At 54.5% G+C, this 23,355-nt stretch overlaps 4 protein-coding genes across 4 annotated transcripts; 1 reads left to right on the top strand and 3 right to left on the bottom strand.

Annotated features, from left to right (window-relative positions):
- Positions 1-12,847: 12,847 nt before the first annotated feature.
- Positions 12,848-13,651, bottom strand: C8A04DRAFT_37842 (Snf7-domain-containing protein; the record flags this gene model as incomplete). Its single annotated transcript, XM_062784021.1, has 2 exons — positions 12,848-13,534; positions 13,604-13,651. The coding sequence occupies 2 exons, from the start codon at positions 13,649-13,651 to the stop codon at positions 12,848-12,850; spliced, it is 735 nt and encodes a 244-aa protein (XP_062636337.1).
- A 1,408-nt stretch (positions 13,652-15,059) lies between these two features.
- On the top strand, positions 15,060-16,145 carry C8A04DRAFT_37843 (HSP20-like chaperone; the record flags this gene model as incomplete). Its single annotated transcript, XM_062784022.1, has 4 exons — positions 15,060-15,084; positions 15,229-15,636; positions 15,769-15,789; positions 15,904-16,145. The coding sequence occupies 4 exons, from the start codon at positions 15,060-15,062 to the stop codon at positions 16,143-16,145; spliced, it is 696 nt and encodes a 231-aa protein (XP_062636338.1).
- Positions 16,146-18,446: 2,301 nt separating this feature from the next.
- C8A04DRAFT_37844 (glycoside hydrolase) lies at positions 18,447-20,150 on the bottom strand (the record flags this gene model as incomplete). The annotated part of the gene is made up of 1 exon (XM_062784023.1): positions 18,447-20,150. One exon carries the CDS (start codon positions 20,148-20,150, stop codon positions 18,447-18,449), a length of 1,704 nt encoding a protein of 567 aa, XP_062636339.1.
- A 989-nt stretch (positions 20,151-21,139) lies between these two features.
- C8A04DRAFT_29369 (uncharacterized protein) lies at positions 21,140-22,904 on the bottom strand (the record flags this gene model as incomplete). The annotated part of the gene is made up of 4 exons (XM_062780987.1): positions 21,140-21,466; positions 21,526-21,690; positions 22,578-22,607; positions 22,671-22,904. 4 exons carry the CDS (start codon positions 22,902-22,904, stop codon positions 21,140-21,142), a joined length of 756 nt encoding a protein of 251 aa, XP_062636340.1.
- Between the last annotated feature and the right edge of the window lie 451 nt (positions 22,905-23,355).

Below are 23,355 nucleotides of genomic sequence, written 5' to 3' on the forward strand. Positions count from 1 at the left end.
TTTACTGCGTATGTGTTCGGGCAGGTAGGCATGAACGCAGAGGCGCAAGCGCCGTCGTGCTGTTGGTTTACGGCGGTTGCTCAAAAATAGCATGCGCACAGCCAGAGCAAGTTGGGAACAAGCACGCCGTCAGGAGGTGCTGTTTCAGGGGCCAGCGCTTGTTTTCCCGCCGAGCTAAGACACCCAAACACCACCAAACACAACACCATCACCAACACCACCACCACCATCTGAACCATCAATCAGCAAAGTGCAACCGCCGACCGGAGCACACCATCGGCACCATCGGGCAAACATGAACTTTGCAACAACAACACCACCACCATCGCAGCAACTACCACGGGACCACGCGCTACCCGCCGAACTCACCCCGCCAAACGGCGCTGACCAACTCATCAACCCGGTCCCGTCAGGCCTTAGCCCATGCGCCCCTCCTTTTTGCGCGCGCTTCCCATCGAATGAACCCCTCCTTCACCTCACCGTAATCCTCGCAAACCGCCGAAAAATTAATGGTGGGGGTCCTTCATTAACAACAGATAGTAACAATAACAACAACAGTCGCAGCAGCAGCAGTTGCAGTCGTTGCAGCGGCAACAGCACCTGACGAAGAGAAATGGAGGGGCAGGTAACTATCCATGACGACCTGACGACATGAATCGCCGTGGCATATGCAACGTCACTGTGACCCCTCACGTTGGGCTCTCACAGTCTCATCATGTGTGCTGTGTGTGCTGTGTATGTGTGTACAGATGATTCAAGGTTTAGATTTTGCGACAGACGGAGACGGTACATTGTAAATGAAGCCAGCCGCTGCTACACCACGGCTGTCTGGGAATTCTGATCATGCGCGACATGCGCTGCGATCCAACCCTGTCAAGGTCACAAAAAAAAGAGTGGGAGGGCAAGAAAAGAAAAGAAAAACCACCGAAATAATTAACCCGTCTACCCAAGACGTGCAGTAACAAAAAAGGGCCAGAACTTTATTTTCGACGCCGATGACTCTTTTCTCAAACCCACCCACACACCCATTTCACCCCGCGATCTCGTGGCATCATCATATCCCGTACTCTCTGCTCTAGAGGAGGGGGGGGTAACAAAAAAAAGTGTGCTGCCTGCCTGCCTGACCTTTACCTGACCGACAGTTACTCACTACCTGAGGTCGGATAGGTAGCCAACCACTACAATTTGAGGAAACCTGACCTCGCCTGGGAGGCTGCCTAACCTTTGGCCCTCCCTCCGTTTTCGTGACGGTGGGTAGGTAGGGTAGGGTGTGGTGTGGTGTGGTGTCGGCAGGAAAAAAAGGCCAGCGCAACACCTCGGAACCGTATCGGGACCGCCTTGCCATGTGCGCGCGCGCATGGTGTGTGTGGTGTGGTGTGGTTTGTGTGTGTGCGTTGTTGTTGCGGTGTGCGCGCGGGAAAGGGCGCCGAAAGTTTGCATGCAGGTGAGGATAGGGCGAGGAGGGCGCAGCCCTACAAGGGAACGAATTACACTGTAACAACGACAACACGCCGATGACCACCTCACCTACCCTCTAGTGTAGTGTACACCTCACACCTCACCTTCCGATAGACCTCCCCTTTTCCGAACCGCCCGCCTCCGATCCCGTCGCGGTATCTTAGGGCTGCCTGTAATCGGCAACTGCGTATCGGCGACTATGTACTTGCAGATAACGTAGCGAGAGAGGAAAACAGGATTGTTCCGTTCAACTGACAAGCAGCGGGCCGGAGTTGAGTCAGATTGGGGAAGTACAGAGAGATTAAAGATTACTGCGGCGGGGCGGTGTTCGTTAAGCGACGGGTTGTTGCTGACTTTCCTCACTTATCCCGTCGGTCCGTCTTGCTCAGACGAACTGCTGGAAAAGGAAACCGTTCGGAAGAATGATGGAAGCTGACTGTTCCATTGAAAAGATGGGGCTCTATCTCCCGTCATCCGGGCCGGGGCGGATATGGCCTGCCTGAATGATGAATTGGCTGCGGGCGGCTCGAGGCAGACCCGAACCCGGCAAGATAATGTTATCGGCCGTACCTCCCTCGATCTATCCCTAACCCGACAGACGCACAAGCATATCTCGGGTGCAAACACGATTTGTCGCGGTCGCGAGAATGATAAGTTGAAATTGTGTGCGTCGGGCTGTCTTGAGTGTGTCATTTTTGACGGCAGTTTGTAGGGGTACCTTCCGACGGTTGCTGCTACCCGCCCCGCTTCATAGCCCTGCATCTGCACTTTTTGTTTCTTGTTTTTATTTTATTTTTTATTTTACGGACGGTGGGCATGTCAAACAGTCGGCCGAGATGCGGATAGCCAAAGTGGTATCCGACTTCAAGGGAGTGAGTAAGGAAATTGCGGACAAACGGAAAAAATGATGCAAGCTTCACCGTCTTGTTCTTTCCAGCGGCCGATCATCTTCAATTTTCTCCTCTATCGGGAAAATTAGTTGATTTGTGTGTCTGCGCCGGTGCGGTGAGTTGGAGCGATTGCAGCAGCTAGTGTCTAGTTTCGTTTTGGCTGTCAAAACTCAACACACGCTTGCGCACACCGTCTGCAAAGCGGCTCTCCCGCGGCCTCACCTCTTCCGCTTTCGGCAAAAATACATAACTGGCCAGGAGAGGGGTGAAAGTGAAGGCAAGCTGAGAAACAGGACGCTGTCCCGTTTTGGGCGGAAGCGGACAAAAACCTCACACACCCAGATCAGACCGCCCTTTCCACTTTCCCAAAACGCACTTTTTTTCCAGCTTCTGGGCCACTGACACCACCGCCCAAGCAGAGCAATCGCTGACCCACAGCCAGCAACGTGTTGTGAAACGGACCAGCCGACTGGTTGGCCCCGGACGGAAGGCGCAAGGGGGCTGCCGGAAAGTGGGTCCCGGCTCGCCTAGCTCCTTCCCGCTTGCTGAATCTGCAAGACAAGGCGAGCACTTCCTTCTGCTGTCTCTCGCTTTCCTCTTTTCCGACTTGTTTTTTGTCATTTTGCCCTCCCGGGTGCGCCATCTGGACCCGACGAAGCAGCACAACCTGAGACACCGATTTTGCCCCCCTCGACTCTCCTGGATTGGCGTCTCGACGGCTTGACGCCTCCCCCGGATTGTCGGTCAGGAAGCACCGAAGGAGTAATGACATGCCAGCGCGCGCGTGTCGGTGGAGCTCCAGCTCAAAACCGTCTCTCCTTCGCATCCACACCACCACACCGTCGCGGTCCAGCCCGCGCTAGGTGCCGCTTATCAGTGGGTTCTGTCAAGGAAGATCATGATAGCGCTTGTACACGAAGAGCAGGTGGCAAAGGACGACCACGGTGATGATGATGGGTTTACGAGCCGGTACGAGGTTGGGTGAACGGTGATAACCCCATCACACGGCGGTAGCCTGATCCTCGATGAAATCGAACGAGCCCAGAACGGCGGGTTTTCACTGATGTTTCCCGGCGATGTTGCATTCCCGCCAGACCGGTCCCCCATTTCCTTGAGAATTTGAGATAAACCCCGGAGATAGTGGAGCTCCACGAGCCCAGATCATTTCGCGATGCCACGCAGAGCTGACGCGAACCGGCACCAGAGGCTGGCGCGCCCCCAAAATCCACCGGGCTTGCGAGCACACCCACTCGACGCCACGCACAACAGCTGCAGCACTCGATCGGCGCTCGCCGTGGCCGGGGAAGCAGGGGTAGCACTTCCTGACCCACAGTGAACCGGTCTGGCGGGAGCAGCACATGCAGGGCTAATTAGCCAGAAAGAAAACAACATTGCAGCTTTTTTTTTGCCCCATTGATCATTTCAACTTTTGTTTTTCCCCTGAACCTCGTACGGCAAGGGTCCTCGCCGGATCAGAGATTCGAGATCCGGGTGCGCGATCCAGACCTGCATCTGCAAGCCGGTGCACATCCGGCACTCGAGATATCCGGGGCAAACAAACACCTATCACTTTTCCTACAGCCAACAAACCTGACGGGCTGTTTCAGCAGTTGGCGGGGCAGACGAACCGGATGTCATCGACCAGCCAAAGGTCAAAAGGAGACGGTTGCCGGACGGTTGCCGGAGTCCAGGCGAGAACTTCTGCCCCGGCAAATAATCTCGGCCGAACTCCCAAGCGAAAAGAACCGTTTGACCCGGCAACTCAAAAACCCTGGGAAGCCCACCAGCAGAGCAGGGCAGGGGAGAAAGATCCCATCTTTCATCGCATTGATCCTTTCTCCTGGTGCGATCCATGAGATGGCCCCAGTAACCCAGAAAGGAAAGGAAACGAGAAATGAAGCCAAAAAAACGGAATCCTCCTTCCTATTCGTACCCCTGTTTCCATGCTTTTGCACAAAACGGCGCGGATACCTCCCGGTCGCCCGGTGTCCCGGTGCCCCGGGACCTCTCCAGGATCTTTCTGCAACCGGGCCGGTCGTCCGGGCATTCCCAAAACCCACCAGACCCAAGGAAAGTCTCTTCACCGTTGCAACAACGATTCCTCACCGGCCGACCGATTTTTTTGGTTTCCCGCTCTCGCTTACGCCCGCCTGTGCTCGCCTGTGCTCGCTTCCAACTCGCTTCCCTCCGTTGGAACTCCGAACGTTCAACGTTGAACAAAATCCCATCCGTGCACCCAGGGGTCAGGTCCAGTCCCAGTCAGCCAGGGATTCCACACGGACCTTTTTTTTGGGGGGGGAGGAACCGTTCTCTTCACTTTCCCATGAAGGAAGGACCAAATTTTTCACTCTTCTCACCTCCAGCCTCCCGCTCCGCGGCAGGCAGGCCGGGGAAGCAGAGCCAGGGTCGGATTCTCCGACGATGATGCCGGGCCGGCAAGATGCAGGAACGAGATTCTTCCCCCTGCCCTGGGGAACACGGACTTCGTAGCCGCCAACTACGGACGTAAACGACCCGAGCGAACAAGTCGGCGGCTGCCTGCCTGGTAGCCTGCCAAACCAGGGTATTTGTCATTTTTTGTTCGGGTCGGTTATGCTGCGGAACTTTCTATTTTTCTTCTACCGAGTTGCTTGTTTCGGCCTTGCTAGCTGGGATGGTTTGGTTTCCCCCCTTCCCCGGCCTTCCTTCTTTCTCTTTCCCCCCTCCCCCTCCCCGTGGCCCGTTATGGTAAGGTAGCGTAGTGGGCACGCCGATGAAGAATTAAAAGAGACGGACGGGGGAGGGGGGGTGTGAAGATTTCGTAGCGCGGGCTCCGTTCTCGATGGATCGATCGCATAACTACACTAAACAAAATGGGCCGCGAAAGAGAAAACGGTGATGATGGATGGAGATTGGAGAGAGCGGGAGGGAGGGAGGGAGGCACGGGACGACTCGGCCGGTTTTTGTTGATCAGGGTCTCGAATCCACCATCTCGGGACAATTGGGGTATCAAAAAAGAAACTGGAATCATAACCGGATCCATTGCGGGCGATTTTAGTGTCGTGTCCACAACTCCACGTGCACACTAGGAAAACGGACCATCTCGTTCTGTTTCTTTTCCTTCCTTTCTTTTCACAGGCACGCCCGCCCCACCGCCCCTGAAATGAAGAACCTCTCCTCCGGGAATTGGAGGCATTCGAATTGGGAACTGGAATGGGGACGCTAGGAAACTAGCAAGTTTAGCAGCAACTCACAGCGGCCCGACTGAAGGGTTGCTCCGCGCCACGGGCCACGCTCCCAGCGGGCTGGGACGAGATTTCCGCCAAAGTTTGGATCATCGGTGCCAAAAGGGAAAAAAGCGTGCGCCGGGGCGATGGTGCGGCGTGGGGTGAGGGGCGAAGGGGGACTGCTGGGCCTGAAGGGGAAGAGAAAAGAAAAGCGCTGTTTTAATGTTCAGTGGGGGCGCAAAGGGGGGAAAGTGGGAGAGTGGGAGAGTGGGAGATTCGTGTCCTGGTTGGGTGGTCGGTCGCGAGAACTGGCCGTCAAGGGACTCAAGCGTGGGGGGGGGGGGACTGCACTCTCTCTTTCTCTCTCCGAAAAGAAACACCCTGCGATGATCTCTCCCCTGGGCACTCAAGCGAAAAGCAGACACAAACGGTCAACCGACGACAAAAACGAACCAATAACCATCTCCAATCCCCTCACATCACCTTCACATCGAAAGACAACATTGGACAAGTCACAACAACCCAACAAAAAGAAGCTTGGCTTGGCACCTCGGTAAACTTTATGTCTTATTATGTACTATGAGTCTATCACAACTCGAACTTCTCAAGTCTCAAACTCATTGAGAAGGCACGGTTGCACCCACGTGGGCTTGCGACGCGCTTGTTTCCCTTCCCCTTGTTTCTTGGTTCCCCCCCTTTTGCCCCGCCCCCCACCATACCCGCGCCGCGCCGCGACATCCCCACCTACCGCACGCGGCATGCCGGCGGGGCTGGAGGTCAAGCGAAAGGAGAGAGAGGCAATGAGCGTCGGGAGAGACAAAAAAGACGAGAAAGACGGGTGATGGTTGGGTTTGGGTTTGGGGTTGAAGTTTGGTGGTGATTACCGTGAGCTTGTTGATTTTTTTGGCGTTGGAATTGGGGACATGAGATGTCTGGGACGAACGAAAGACGTGGTGAGATGAAGAAGCTTGTGTGGGATGTGTAACGCTCACAAGTGTTGATCATCTCTCTTTCTCCGCGCGCTTTTGGCTGGCTAACCTTAACTAACTCGCCAACCAAACACAGTCACAGTCACAATCACATTTCACCTTTTTCGGCCGTTTACCGCTCACCCCGCGCGCTTCGCCGCTTACCGCTTACCGAAGCACCCGGTCGGTTACCTGCCTGCCCGACCGCTTGCTTGTTTGCTTGCGTGCTTACCGGCAGTTGTTTGCGGGGTGTTGGTGCTTGTCAGTCGCTCGGTCGCGCAACTTCACTTCAACTGGGGGGCCAGGACCGTTTAAGCGCCGGGGTGTGACAGACGCTCATTCAGGTTGGTGATCGGTCACCTCTTTTCTTGTCCCAGCCACTGCTAGTTAGTGTAGGGCCGCTCTCGGTGGGGGCCACGACGAGGAAGCTGGCACGTGAGACACGAGGCGTTTGCGGTGTTTTCACCTCGGCGACTTCTCTGGTCGGGTGCCACAGTATGGGGCTTGGACGGCGATGGGAGATGTTGGTGGTCAGTTCAGTACACTATGGAAGCATCGCTCGTGGGGGTTGTTGGGTTCCTTTCCTGGCCCAACGTGACGCGCGGTTGGGCATGAGACGTGCTCATTTGCGCCTTTGGGGGAATCACCCGCTCAGGTCCAGGGTGAGCAAACGGGAGACGGCCGAAGCCGACGGGTGGCTGTTGGGCGATCGAGGGCTTTTTGGTTTGGTGATGAGCGGATTGTTGGTGTTGGGGTAGCTGTTGGCGGTGAAGTTGATTGCGCTGTTTCGAACTTCGTGGGGTTGGTTTGCTGGGCTGAGCTGAGCTGAACTGGGCTGGGCTGTGAAAGTCGCGATGCGAAACGGACGTTGAGGTTGGACCCCCAACGACAACATCCTTCTCATTCATCCCGCATTGTTGGCCGGCGCAGATGAAGCTTCCGTTTTGGCTTTCCCTCTTTCACACCCCCCTTCCCTAAATTGCCGCGATGAGGGTATTATCCGCCCGTTGACGAACACAGCAGAGCACATCTCGTGATTTGAGATTTCGACCAACCAACAATTCACCCCAACACGGCCTCATCCCAAACTTGTCATTTTTCATTGACGAGTTATGGGTTTTGCGGAGTGATGACTCCCCCAGCAGCACTGCCTCCTGAGAATCCGACATTGCAACCGCCAATGAATGCGTTGGTGTTGGCCTTTCTGGGCTGATTGAAGCAGAGCTGTCGTATCAGGCCAATCCCAAGGCGAGCACCCGTTCTTCCTTTAGCTCGGCAAGGCAGACGTAGCGAGACGGTGGACGACTGACGACTCACGACCGACGGCTGACGATAAAGTCAGCCAGCCAGCCAGCGAAGCGAAACGAGCCCCGTAGACCGTGCCTCGTGGACCGCCCGTGGACAAATGAACAATGACCCATGGTCCATGGACAGCACAACGTGTGAAAGTTGACGCGCATCATCCATCCGTGGACCGGCCGGACAACATCAAATCGCCAAGCTTTGTGGCAGCTGAGGGTCGGGCGGCCTGCAGCAGAGGCCGCAGAAGCAAAACTACCCGAAGAAAAGATTGGGGGTTTTGTTGGCTGATGATTTGACTCGCTTGAACTGTCTGTCCTGCAGAATCGCGGGGCTGATAACAGAGGTGTGGTGCAGAATCGGGGCCGGAATAGGAGTGGGGCCCGAGAATCGGACGACACAACAGCAAAAATGGGTGGAGTTGTGAGTGGAGTTTTGCCCTGGCGATTCATCATTCAACACCCGGAAAGTGGAGTTCCCGTCCTTCCCCGTCCCCGGGCCGTTGAACGATGTGAGCGCCTCTAGGTCCACACGGGTTTGATATCCGACTCCACTAACACAGTAGAAACATTCTCGACGACACGCTACACGATGCAGGAACGCCATTTCAGCTTGGGGTTTATCTTCCATACGCCCCTATCACTTTTTTGATATGTGCTTTCTTGCTGGTTTGTTCGGCGCAAGTTCCTATTCAGCTCTGTTTCGAGTTGTACGCTCCGTTTCCTCCGTTCTTGAGTGCGAGTGGTGGTGGAGAGATGATGTGTGACCAATAGTGGATGGGAGAAAGAAACATCGCCTGACTGGTGTTTCTCTCTGTGAGTCACGAATTTCCTATCTCGAGGAAAAGATGGATGGATGAATAGAATGGCATTTCGAAAAGGGATGCTTCGCGGCAAGATGAGGACCTTCCCTTTTGGTAAAGGGGGGTGCGTGCGTATTCAGACAGTACCATATAAACTTCAAAGTTCAACAATACCTATTCTCGAGTCTGTGATGCCATCGTGATTGCCTGGCCCTGATTATCAGAAAGGGGGATTCTTGCGAAAAAGCTGCAAGTGATAGGTGCGACGCGAACCAATGGTACCATCGATGCGAGTGCAACCCCAAAGTGTGAAAGCAGAACCCAATCACAGATCGATCACGATCTAAATCTCGTCACAGGCTTGCGATTCATCCGTGTAAGCTACCGTAAGCAAACCTTGTGGACGGGGGGAGGGGGTAAGATAATTCGGCTTTCGGGATAATCATCGCACTGGCAGTCCATATCACACAAACCGAGGCCGAGATTGTTTAGCTACTCCTACACTAGTATCAAAAGGCATCAGAATAGGAACTTGGTCCGGTTCTAGATCTGTGCCTGTCACTTTTTTTCAGTCCGGATCGAGTACCCAACAGTAAAGCAGGCCACCAACAAGCAGACATATCACAATTCATCTCTTGGCATATCGGCAAATTCAAGAATCATGAACTTTTGGTTTTTTTTTTAGGTTTTGTTTGCTCCGGGTCTCGGATCAGATCGGGAAAAAAGCCGGTATGTGACTCGTTCTTTGTTTTCCCTTCCGACGTTCCGCTTTCCGCGACAACTGCTAAGCATGACAAGCGAGACAGGATTTACATGAATAACGGTTGGCAATCGATCAGCTCTGTTGGGAGTGTGCGTTGAGGACAGTGGGATTCAGTGAGAAGTGTGAGAATCCACACTTGCTTGAACGGTCAGATCTTGATGGCTGGGCTTTGACGAGTCAGTTGAGATTTGAGGTTGAATTAGTCGAGTTAAGTCATACCGACTTTAAACTTGAGGCGTATAAGCTTATGAGGTAGGTTATTAGATCAGTTTCGCCCTGCTTTGCATCACACACACAGGAGATCCTCGCAGTGGGCGTAATCGCGATGGTGACTGTGACCGTGACCGTGGCCCTGACTGGCGATACAGAGAATCAAGAGCACCGTTACGAAGCCTCTTTCGTATTGCTACGAATGATCTGCCTCGCCAACTCGAGAACCTCATCTCTCCGTTCATCAGGTAAGGCTAACTAGGCCCAGACTCGACAAAACGAGCTCGAGATGAGATACCCTGAGTGCCTCAAGAGTGCCTCGAAAGTGATGTGCGACAAGCATCTCTCCACATCGATCTCATCCCTGTTAGGTATCAAATCCCAGGGTGACTGACTTGACTGGCCAGCAAAACCGGGGGATCGCCAGCCGTTCTGCAAGTCTCCCAGTCGGGAAGGTCTAGCTCCGGCCGGTTTGATCTTGTTGTGCCTGTATTTGTGGAGGCGGGGAAGCGATGATGTGCAACAAGGGTCCGGGAATCGTACCCGTTGGTGAGCGACCCTTGTAACATGGATATGGCCTGGTGGCGAATGTGTCTGAGATGAGACCTCTGTGTGGGAACAATAACCGGTCAGCTGTGATGGGATGGCTACTGTTCAGCAAATTTGAGGTGGCGTGGATTTTCCGTGGATGGTCCGTGGATTTCTTGGATTGAGGGGAGTATTGGATCATCAGGTCAGATTGTGAGGATGTTGTTAGGTTATTGTGTGTGTGTCTCGATTGTTGAATGTGTCTCGAACGTTAGTAGTCGAAGTGGTCTTTGGACTTATTGAACGTGAAGTCCGTTGAGACTTAGAAACGGAGAGCAGTGATGAGGAGGAAAGCCTTGCGAAGTAGTGATATACAATGTATTTGGCAGGAGAGTTAGAACAATAACGTAAAAAATGCAATCAAGACTTTTACCGCCACGGAGTAATTATTTCCCAGCCCTCATAAGCGGTTACCGAGCCATCTCCCGTCCCATAGACACCGAAAACTCAACTGTCCCTACGAGATGGACCGGATCTCCCTTCGTAGGTATGACTGTGTAGTCACGTTGAGGATGTTGATCGATCAAGACCGTTCTTCCTTGGCTGCGACAACTAGATCGTTAACAAGCCGTATAATATGTAGAGCAAAAAATAGAGAATAATATAAAATTAACAATATAGAAAGCGGAAAACTCACCAAAATAGGATCATACCCGTCCACATGTCCCCCTCTGGCTTTGCCCCTAGCGTGTTGCCACTCGAGTCAGCATGCCTAGCATGCGCTCGACGTTGCCGAAGATGGCGCTGTTAGTGGGTACGGGGCGGACATACCCGGGGAGAGGTCGTTGTTATTCTTGTCATCGTCGTTGTCGTTTTCGACCTTGTTATCGTTGTTGTGGTTGAGCTGGGGCGGGAGAGGTGGGTGAGGAGAATACAGTGTCTGGGGCAGTTCGTGAGTCTGAAGGTAGATGAAGAAGGATTCTGAAGGAGAGTGCGTGGAGGGAGACGGGGTTGGAGGATAAAAATATCTGGGGTGATTTTAAACTCAAAGAACAAGATAAAAAAGGAGAACCGAAAAAGGGGGAATGGAGTAAACAACAACAACAAACATAAGATCACTAAAAATCTATATAAAAGCAAACTCACCCTCCTCATAATGCTCACACTGCTTGGGTATCTTCCACAAACTCGCCTTCAACAGTTCTGGGGTCATCACCTCCTGATACCCCGTCTTCCTAGACCTCTCATTCAGAAACTAGAGCATCGCATTATACATCCAAGTGCTGTGCGGCAGGGGAGAACACCGACCTAGACAATAGCAGGCAGAAGAATAACAGCTTTTGGCGGAAACGACCTGAGTTCTATAGCCAGAGAGAAAAGGCGCCATGCTGAAAAAAAAGGGGGAAAAGAAAAAAGGAACACCCACACCCAAAACAGAAAATGCCTTCACCGCATCCGTATGTCTCATACAGCCCACAACAGTTATTATCCAGTAGTCCATACCGGTCCATAGTACACCTCCCGCCATCGGGTACCCGCTTCTCAGTGATATATATATCTTGTATGGGCTGGGATGTACATGCGTAAACATACAAAGTAAATCGGCCTTAGCCACGACCGGCCGTTGGAGCAACTGTTTCTCCTTGATGATGGTAGTAAACTCCCGGCGGATCAGCCGTGGGCGGCCCGTCCCAGAGGTAGCGGCCGAAGCATTACTCTGCAGCCTCACAGAGGATGTGTGCCCTCAAGTGCTAGAAGACTCTCTTCCCTGCCGGATAGGTATATGTCAACAGCGACCTCCACATAAGCAGCAGCAGCAGCAGCGGGACGGAAAAATAGCAAAAAAGCCACAACACGCTCTTAGCATGCCCCGAACCCAATACCTTCATCGCACAACTCTCCTCTAACGTCCGGTCCAGATCTTACGGCTCCTCCCAGTCCACCTTCCTTGCTGCCATGGTATCATCCTCTGGCAAGAATGTGAAAGACTGACGTTGTAACAAGACTCGCCAGCGTGGTTAGTCTCACTTTGGACTTTTCATCGGGATTGTATTCGGGACTGGGGTCACTCTTGACGGTCTGGCATGATGGTTCGACTGGCCAGACCCTGAGGACGCTTTCACCCATGGTTCGCGGGGTGTGAAAAGTGGCTATTGGGAGATCGCTTGTCGAAGACGGGTTGATGAATTGGAATGGCTTGAAGAAGGATGGGACGTTTGCGTAATTGAAAAGTAACTCTTAGACAAGGTTGGTCTGTTGGTTCCTCGGAACTTGGAGAGACCGTACAAGGACTTTCTCAATTTGGACGGCGGTTGCGACTGGCCGTTTCTCGGATATGTTGTGAGATCGAAGATGGATGACTCGGTCCGGCGAAAGGTATCGTGGTGGCCATTCGATCAGTCGGAGTGATTCGCAATCCCCAGGCCGTGACTTACCCATTTGTTAGCTCTGTATTTGGAGACCCGATATCGTTAATACACTTGGATATTCACTGAAGATAGACCGTAGTTTCAGGAGCACACTCCAAATCTGTACGTTCCGATATGCCCAAGCTGTGAACACCAAAAGGGACTGTGTATGCGAGACGCTCGCCAACAAAAAAGTAAAACCTTTAAACCCAAACCACGCCAAACGCCTTCATGCCCTGATATCCCTTTCCAGCCCGGCTAGCTCAGCACAAGCCATCAGCGTCCCGTTATTACACCAGACTCACAGTCAAAATCTCAACTCCGCAGCGCCTCCAGCCGGTTCCGCATCTGGTCCATCATCGCCTCAGTATCCTCCTCCTCCTCCTCCTCCTCAACAGGCTGCTGCTGTTGTTTCTGTGCCACCGCCTGCTGCTGCTCTCCCTGCGCGGGCAACGGCACACTCGGCAACGGCCCCGCCGTCTCCATCCGATCCTTCAAAATCTCCCCCAGCACCTTATCCACCTCCCCCTCAGCTTCCTCCTCCTCCTCCCCGAGGGCATCCCCATCCACAGGCAACACCTCCCCCACCATCTCCTCCACAATCCCGGCCTTCATCAACTCCACGCTCAACTCCTGCATCGTCTGCGCAAACTGCGGCAGCCGCACGAGCGCATTCACATCCTTCATGATCCCCACGCCAGCACGGATACTGCCCTCGATGCGGCGCAGCGCAAACGCCTCGCTGACCTGCATCTGCACGCTGGCGAGCTGGGCGCGGCCGGTGACGAGGCGGTCGCCGGCTTTGCGCGTGCGGATGAGCTCGCGCGCGAAGTCGCGGACTTCGCGCTGGGCTTGTTTTTGTCGGGCTGGGTCGCCGCGTTGGGCGCGCTTGTTGGCGGCGATGATGAGGTTTTTGGTTTTGGTTTCGGTTTGTTTGATCGAGGCGATGTCGCGGTCGAGTTTGCGCATGTTGGCTCGGAGGAGGGCGTTGCATTTTCGGTACTGGGATGGCTCGGGTTAGCTTTGGGCTTAGGGACATTTTTGAGAAGAAGAAGAATAAGAGAAACATACCTGTGCCTGGGGGTCTGGTTTCGCAAACATGTTCCGGAGCGTCTCCATGGCTGCGGCGGCCGTCGTTGTCGGCTGATGGGTTGTGGCGTGGTGTTTCGTTCAATTGGTGGCTAGGTCGTCCACAGGGGAAGAGTATGGCCGTACGATGCCGTCCACCACTTCGGTCGGGGTCAATCGTAAGTTGCGGGATGCGGTTCCTGGGTGTATGGGAGACGGATGTCGGGGTAATTAGATGAGTTCAAGATGGGAGTTAGGGTTAAGTTGAGGAGTCTGGCGCTGACGTCGTTGGGACCCCTGGCCAAGCGTTTCCTGCTTGAGCCTTGCTGCGGAGCGCCGCGCCAGCACAAGGCGCTTGACAGGGGCTGCAGCCCTGTGGAGAAGGCCTGGCAGCCCCACAGCCTGCCGACTCCAACCCCGCCATTCTTTGAGAAGAGACGAGACACTTTAGTGTAGGGCAGATCAAAGCTTGGTATGAGTGGGATACCTAATATGCCATGAAATGTTCTGAGTGATGGGGAGAGACAGGACGACTTGAATTGCTCCAGACTGTCCGTGATTGTGGAAGTCATGGGCCTTGTTCTCGTCTCAACTACAATCCAGGCCTTTTAACTCTCCTGGGCTGCTTTCTTTTCTTCAAGACCGTGGATTCCAGGACTACCTCTTAACATTAAGTGTCTTGAGCACTTCCTTGTGAACGGCCTTGGGATGAGGCGAGTAAAAATACAAACCTCCACAACCTGGAAATAGGTACTTGTTGTTTCGTTCAGTGCTATCCCCCCATGACCCCCGCTCCTGCCTGCCCCTCAAATTGAACCCGGGGCGCCGGGCGAGGACAATATTTGAGTGCAGTCAGCACCGTGTACGTTTGGCCTTGGGCCAGAATTCCGGGATGTATACCTAATCTATGTCTTGAACCTCAAACACTCTCAATCTAAACGCCGTTTGCAAACCGAAACAAACCTCCCGCGCTTGCTCACGGCAGGAACGCATGTAAACAGAAGCTCTGAGTGGAGCCCCGGCTGGAGCTCCGAAAGCGTGTGGTCCAGAGCTCTTGTCTCCGTGCCGGTCTCCCTGGCTAGGCCCGAATTGGCCCGTGCTACTGCGTAATTGAGAATCTTTAGGCTTCTGACGAATTCCACCGTCACCCTGGCCGGCAAGGCAGTGCAAATCGTCGCAGCCTCACAACGGGGTTCGTTCTTTGCCCCTCCGACCTGAGTCTCGTGGAACCTGCAACTTGCACCTTTCAACCTTTTGACACCTTCCATTTCTAATTGACGAGCACACGCCTGGATTTCACACAAACGCTATCTTCTCGAACCCCGTTTTAACTCGAATCCTGTTAGTTTTCCCAATACACTGAGCTGTTGCAACTTGCCCCGCCTTCGCCCCTCCAGACTTGATCCCGATCCCCATCGCGAACCACGAGCTCACAATGATCCTTAAACAGATAGACACCATGACTGACGTCGCGACTCCCGAGGGTAAGTTCTATATTCTTTATCTATAGCTTTGGCCGGCCTTGCCATTAAATCAGTTGGCGTTGAACACTTCCGCCGTCCCGCCCTCGGCTACCCCGCCAACTTCTTTGCACGCGTTTCACATAGCTCACCATTATCCTCTCCCAGTCCTCTGGGCGCAGCGCTCGTCCGGCACCGACCCCGAAGCCAACTTCATCTACCTAACAATCAACGTGCCGGACGTGCCCAAGGGGCAGTTCGAGCTGGACCTGCAGCCGAGCGGGCTGAGCTTCAAGGGCACGTCCAACACGCTGAAGCGGACGTACCAGGTCAAGCTCGACTTCTATGCCGACATCGACCCGGCAGCCAGCCGCGTCAATCACTCGGAGCGCGACGTTGAGCTGAAGCTGCGCAAGAAGGACCTCAACGAGGAGTACTGGCCGCGCCTGCTCAAGGAGGCCAAGAAGCTGCACTTCCTCAAGACCGACTTTGATAAGTGGGTGGATGAGGACGAGCAGAACGAGGCGACCGAGGACGACTTTTCCAACTTTGGTGGTGCTGGCGGTCCGGGTATGGGTGAGTGATTTTGTTTATGTTTTTTCGATGTTTCACAATGGGTGTTTTATTACATTTCTTATCGAACACTCCCCGCCCCTCCTTGTCTACCGCTTGTTATATTTCCTTGGCTAAATGAGAAACCCACTTCAGCTGGGCTTCCGGGCATGGGCGGTACGTACAAAAGACAAAATTGGCAAGAAAAAGGAGGGACAAGGACGACAGTGGCACACAGGCTTCTTAGGGGGGGGCTTCACTTATAAGAGGACATGTACTAACGATGCATAGGCGGCGGCGACTTTGGCGGGATCGACTTCTCCAAGCTTGGTGGCGGTGGTGCCCCCGATTTCGGGGCAGGTGAGGAAGAGGACTCAGACGACGACGACCTGCCGGCACTGGAGGGTGAGGAGGAGGAGGCTGCGGCTGCGGCGGCTGTGGGCACGGAAGATGCCCCTGAGGCCGTCCCTGCGGCTGCAGAGGGCGAGAAGGCCGAGGAGGCAAAGGACGCGAAGGAGACTGCCAGCGCTTAGGGGACATGCATATCCTGCTAGATATTAGCGCTGGCCCGCCCTGCTGAATGCAATGCCCTGGCCGGCGGCCTCCTGTTGGGAGCAAGACGGTTGGTCGGGCCAAGCTGGGCTGGGATGGGTTGGGCGGACGAGATGACGGCGACCTGGGAAACAACGGGCGTTAGGAAGCCAAAAAAACACCCTGGGCTCGGGCGCGGGAGTCGAACGTATTGAGATAGGTTCTATTCATCTTGCCTTGGCGAATGGAGCCATTCGGTATTGATTTGGTATTCTTGCCGTCACTGTATGTGTCGTGATGTAAGATGTCTCTTCTAACGGCCGCAGGGGAGGTGACCACGAGTATTCCGTACACTACAGCGTGTACCTGACTGAGTGTGGGCGATCAGCCGAGAACTCAAGGCGGAAGCTAGTATTGGCGGAGAGAGGGCGGAGAGAGTGCAGAGGGTGCAGAGGGTGGAGTGCAGAAGGGCGGAGCTGCCCGAGAGGGTTGCAGGGAAATAGCCGCGCGGCTTTCGGCAATATGCATGCGGTTCTCTTTTTGGCGTGTGACGGATCGCCAGAGTGCCAGAATTTGTGTCCAGTTAACGTTGGTAACACCTACCCTACCCAAGCAGTGAGTGATAAATAAGGCTGGGTGGAGTTGTGCCATGTGAGTCTTAGCTGTATTGGAGACTGATGGGAGGGATTTATTGATACATTTTTGGAAGGTAATTAGGTCGTTCGGTATATTCCTTATGTCTACACGTGTGTGGATACATTGAATACCTAGGTACATACACCGACTTACATACCGAGTGGCTCTTTGGGTATAGTACAGTAAGTAAGGTACCTATGCATACCTGCAGGCGTCGACTCGGGCGAATTGTTCCTTGGTGATTACTGCAGAAGCAGTCACTTGAACACAAAGCCAAGACTTATTCCTCCCAGTCTTGTTACCCTGATTGCCTGCCGGGCCTGCATTCTGTGAACGTGACCTGTGGGAATATTTTGGCTCTTGCCTCACGCCCACAGAAGCCTGAACGGAATCGACACCTTCATACGCCGTATTCGTAGCACACATTACAGCAAAGCAACATACATGCTCCACAGTGTACCTACTGCCGCTGCCACTGGCACTGCTGTTGGCACGATCTGAACGATCTAGGACCAACTGCAGCGGGCACGGCCCGACAGGGCTCGGGACTGGGGAGTTGATGGGAAGAAATGCGGGATAAAGTGTTGTGGCGTTGATCCTAGGGATGGGGGTAGTGATGAAAAGGGAGAAAAGGGAGGGTATTCTTTTATGAGTGGGCTGGCGAGCCTGTTGGATTTCTCTTCTTTTTCGTCTTATTTTCTGTCTTGGAATTTTGCGTACGTTGGCAAGGATTCGAATACAGTATTTACGCGGTTCCTTCCGTTGATTATATTGGGAAGTCCGACTTATATTCAATAAACCCAATCACCGCCTTCACATCGATATATATTACCTATTACACATATTTCTCGACCCTGCGAACTCTTTCCCTCCTTAGCTTTCTCACTCTTCTGGACACAACTTCCAACCCATCCAAGTTCTACGTATCATATCGACCGCGACGACCACCACCATGTCCCGACCAACAACCCCATCAACAAGACCCTCGACCTCCTCCTCAAGCTGCTCTAGCCGCTCAACCCTCTCAACAACACCCTCAACAATAACCATAAACACACCACCACCATACACGGCCCTCGAAGCAGCGTCCTTTTCTCGCCAAGGTGCCTGCCTCACAGCTTGGCCATCCGACGAGATCTGGGTTGATCCGTTGCTCCTGTCTTCCTCTTCCCGATCTCGTTTTCTCGGCTGAAGCGAGAACGGGAAACGGGAGGAGAGAAGCTCATGAGTGAGGTGGGTCCGCTCTGCGGAACGGTTAGGAATTCGCTGCTTAGCTCGGGCGACCTTGGTATGGGACGGGATGGGAGAGGCGGTGTGATGGGATGTGGGAAGAGTATGTGATGTGCTCGAGTGGGTGGTATCTAGGTGGGTAAGCTGCAATCACGGGAGGTGATGGTCTAACGGGCGGTAAGTTTGGCGGGCGTTCAACGGCTTTTTGTGGGGGCTATAATATGTGTGTTATAGCGTAGATCGATCGGATCGGATCGGATTGGATCAGATTAGGGTTGGGGTGTATTGGTTGGTTACGGGAGCATACGGAGGGTCTGATTTGGGGAATAAGGGGGGTTGAGGGAAACAGGGGACGGTTTACATACGGCGGTTTATTTACTTCACCACCTATTTACACGATCACCTTCATACAACTTGGAAACACCAAACACCCTCCGTTACTCCGTCGCAAACCGCAACACATCTACGCTCCCCCCCAGCGCCTGGGTCGCATAGTTAACCAGCGCAAACCGATAGCCCAAGAAGAAAGCCCAGCCCGTGTACAGCTCATACTCCCCGCCCAGCGCCGTAAACTCCCCGCCCTCCTCCACACCAACCCGGTACCCAAATGTCGCCAGATGCGTCCCATCCGCCCGCGCATCCATGCCCACGCGGAACCACACACTCTCCGTGTCCACGGGAATCTCCACGCTGTCCGTCACGGCACCCAAATCCAGCGTCGCGCCGCCGTACTCGTCAATCGTCGCGTTGAACCACGTTACCACCTCCAGCCGGCTTTCCGTGTTGTTGCCATCCGCAGGTAACTTGTGCACGCCAATGTACGAGCTGCGGTCGCGGAACACAGCCAACCCGGCCCGGTCACCGTCGGCCAGCTGCGAGATGTTGAGCCAGGCCGTGGCAGCCGGGAACTCGCCATAGGCCCGGTGCGTGAGCGTGTTGCGGGCCGAGTACAAGTCATCCGTGACCGTAGCCGTTGAAAGTGTCAACCCTGCCTCAGCACTCAGCGCGTAGGAGGACTCGTCCGGGTTGTGGTTCCACTCAAACGCAGGCGGGAGCTCGCTCAGCGCGGTGAAGTCGTAACTGTTAGACGTCCAGGTATAGTTCAACGGCTGACTCGGCAGCGGAAGCGGGTAGCTCACTCCCCAACTACCCTCCCCCCCGGCAGAAGTATTCGTCACCAACGTTGGAAACCCATCCTCCCCCCACACCACGGGCGCCAACACCGGCAACCTCCCCCCCGGATACGCCCACGTAAACGACATGAAATACCACTCCCCCGGCGCCGCCTCCACCAAGCTCCCCTGATGCGGCACACCACCCCCCGGCACGGGGCCCGGCACCTGATCCGCCAACGCTTTCGCCTCATACGGACCCCAGGGAGAATCCGACTTCCACACATACGCCGTTGACCCGGGATGATCGTTCAGGATATAATACGTCCCGTTGATCTTGTACAACCTGTTCCCCTCCAACCCATCCACGCCCACATCTGCGGGTGTCAACACCGTCTCTGTCCGCACAATACTCTTCCCGTCTGCCGCGAGCTGCGTCACGTTCACCACGCTTTGTCCCGACCACGTATACACCACATACAACGTATCCTCTTCCCCCTCGGCCGCGGGCACATCATCAACCAACAACCCATTATCATAAAAACACTCCTCATTCCCCAACCACGCGACCTGTTCCCACGGGCCCTCGGGGGCCGGGGCCGTATAAACCCACGTATTCCAAAAATTCGTACACCCAATCCAATACCACAACCCATCACTAGGCCGGTACCTCATACTCGACGCCCACGTACCTCCCCTATACGCCCTCTCGCCCGGGGTTACAGTCCCATCATCGTTGACGGTGGGGGGCGGGAGGTCGTAGCCGTTGCCGAAGGTGAGGCGCGGGACGGTGTGGCCGACCCATTCCCAGTTGATGAGGTCGTGGGAACGGAGGAGGGGGGCGCCGGGGCTGTAGTGGAAGTTGGAAGACAAAAAATAGAAGGCGCCGTCGGGGCCGGGGGAGATGTCGTTGTCGGGGAAGTCGGAGTAGAGGATGGGGTTGGTGAATTTGTCTTGGGCCTGGGCGGAAACTTGGGTTTGGCTGGTGAGAAAGGTGGCGGCGAGCGCCGTGAGGAGGGTTGGTTTCATTCTGGATGGGTGCTCGAGGGGCGACCACGTCCTGTCCTCGAATGGGCGTGAATGAAGAAGTGAGTGAGTGAGTGAGAGAAACAGAAACGGACTTCAAGATGGCTCACCAAGCTTAAACATATTAAATCAAACCTCCCAGCCCAACCTAAGCTCATCATACCAACCATAAATTGCAAACCACGCAGAACCACCCAAAAACACACAAACGAATGCAACCCCGTCCCTGAAAGAGATAAAATAACCCGGGTCGACGGTAGCCAAGATCCGCGATCTTCCCGTAGCTTATCCGGCACGGGAAGCCAACCTCCGGGATGTCGGAGTCCCGTCTACTTTGGGCCAACCTTTCAATTGATGGAAAATCTTGCTGTTCGCAGACTCGTCTCTACCTCCGACTGCGTAGTGTAGTAGTCGACATAAGGTACCATTTCTAAACATATAGTGAGCACGTATTCGTATATCATCAGCTTCACTTCCTTCACTCACATTTCAGAATACCCAACTCAAATTCCGATACCCCAATTCCCGGCATCACTCAGCCTCCGCTTGGCTATACCCGGGATTGGTGCGCTTGAGAGTCGGATAGTCGGGCCTGTTGTTAAAAGCGAAGAGTTGTTTTGAGAGAATACAATCGCACAAGCTCCGGAGGTTACCTACCAGTGTGACGGTCCTACGGGCAATTAGCCACAACCACCGAGTTGCAACACATCGGACAACTCTCAAACATACACAGCAAAGCATACAGCAGAATATCAGATAATGTAACGACCACTTGGGCCCAATTAACAGTGCACCCTCAAGCTACCGAGATGTGTCAATCTGTCCCTCAGAAAACGATGCGAAAACAGGATCCCATGTCAAAACCGCACGCCGTTGCCTCAACCCTAATGCTAACCCCCGGAAGACTCATTTCATACATCCATGCACCCCCAACCCTTACCGTGGACTAGCTACAGAGACTTAGCCCGTCGTTCTGACAGCCAGCTCCCCACCTAGAGGACATCCTCCTCCATCGCCGCATCGCCACCGGTGGCAGCCGCAGCGGGGGCAGTCGCCGTAGCCGCATTGTTCTCTGTGTTGGCAGTGTCAAAGTAGTCCGCCATCTCCGAGTCGAGCTCCTCCGCCGTCTTCTTCGCCGGTCGGTTGGGACGGGGACGACCAGCCTTCTTGGTGCCCTTGCCAGCGGCGCCCTTACCCGTCGCGTTGGCACCCTTCTTGACGTTGGCCGCCGACTTAGGTTGAGCCTTGGGCTGCGTCATACGCTGAGCCAGTGTTTTGGGCTGCGGGATAAGGTCGGCAGAAGCAACGACAACCTCAACCTAGTTGCTGTTAGAAACATGCTTGCCAAATATCCGGGTTTCCAAGAAAGAAGACCTACCTTGACAGGCTTGTTGTCGATGAGGAGACCGTTGAGGGAGGCAAAAGCCTTGCTGGCGCCGTCCGCATGTTGGAAGGTGACGTGCGCGTTGCCACGGCTCTGACCGCCCGGGCCGTACGCGATCTCGACCTTCTTGACTTGGCCGACAGACTGGCTGAAGTACTCCTATCGAGTGTGATCGTGGTTAGTGTCAATTAGAGACTTCGGTATTCCGAGCGTTCGTGTGCGGAAAGTGCGGAAAAGGTCGAATAATCCGTCCATCGCGATATGGCGTAGCGTCGGCGTCCTGATAACAAGGAACAAAAAGCAGCGAGCAGAGCAGCAAGCAGGGCAACGAGCATAACCCCCCGAAAAGCGTGACCGGCAACTGGCAGGCAAACCGCATCCGGGCTCGAATGAGACCCGTCAATCGAATGGCCCCGCGGTGTGTACCCCAACTCATGCCGAAGAGGAGGCAAAAACGTCCGGTGTGGCCTGCCGTTTGGAACTGATCTCAACGAAACGCATTGGCCCTCTCGAAGGTTCGAAGAAAGCCCTCAAAACGGACAGCATCGATTGGTAGCGATGACGCTCAACAACTCCCCTTGAACCTGCCACCCAACTAAGGGGGAAAGCATGGAGTAAGTTGTGTCGATTGCTTGCTGCAAAGCTCGCTGATTCACACAATCATCGACCTGGTGACCGGCCAAGGTGGAGATACGTGCAACGGAGTCCAGCTTGGCGTGCTGTCTGACATATTGCCGGCGCCTACATGGTCCGGGCAGAGCCTTCGAGTCATGGGTGCTTGCCAGGCTACCATATGACGAGGTTGCGCGCAGACATCGGCTTGCTCAACTTCTGTGGCCAGATGACCATGACTGATAGCGTAGCCGGCAGAGCCAACGTAACGCATCAAGAGTGAACTGAGGCATCAGGGCAGCCGCTTTCAAGCGCTGGTTGGAGGGGGTGACCGCCCTCATTGTCCATGGGGACATACGTCGATAGGATAGGTCGCAAAAACGGGCGTCGACAAGAATTTCGAAGGCTGAATGGCCTCAGCGGCAATAACATACCTTGATCTGGGCTTCGGAAACATCCCTGGGCTGTGACAGTGTTAGTCAATGCACTTTTCAAGAAAGTATCCATGGGGGGTTTGTTCAACTCACCAAGTTGCTGACCATGATCTTGCTCTCGCCAGTCTGACCAGCGCCCTTAGCAGGGGTCGGCTTGTTGGCGCCACGAGTAGCCTTGGTGCTTTTTTGAACGCCACCAGCCGGAGCAGTCGGGGCGGCGCGAGTGGTGCTACCAGCAGTGCGCCGGGTGGAACGACGACGGCCCTGCTGGTTGCGTCGCTGGGTGGTGAGGATCTCGTCGAGAGTCTGGTCGAGCTTGCCGGACATGATTGCGACGGTGAGCACGAAGCTGATGGAATGTGGTGTGTGGGATAGGCAGGTGAGTGCGCGCGACTCGTTGAGTAGAGATGCACGGTGCGAAAAGCTGGTTGAGCTTCGCTGGAAAATGGCAGGTGCGAAAAGGTGGTCGGCTGATCGCAAGGAGTTACCGCGTTTTTCTCTGCAATTGCACGTCGCGCCGGGTCGCGTTGAGTGCGGTCGGTGGCAGGCGAAAAAAAAAGGCGGTTGATGTGTTTTAAATCGTTCGGCGGATCAAATGTTTTCCGGCGAGCGATGAGCGAGGCAAATCCGCACAGTAGTCAGGATAATGCGTAGGTTGAGATAGTTGGTGGTGGTTGGAAGAGAAAGGGAGAGCAGAAGCAAGGAGGAGAATGAGTCGCGCGAGAATTTGAGGAAGCGTTCGCTGGGCCTGCTAGGCGGCCACTGGACCAGGCGGAAA

The sequence above is a fragment of the Dichotomopilus funicola genome, assembly GCF_033296635.1.
Source record: "Dichotomopilus funicola strain CBS 141.50 unplaced genomic scaffold C8A04scaffold_38, whole genome shotgun sequence".
Classification (NCBI taxonomy): domain Eukaryota; kingdom Fungi; phylum Ascomycota; class Sordariomycetes; order Sordariales; family Chaetomiaceae; genus Dichotomopilus; species Dichotomopilus funicola.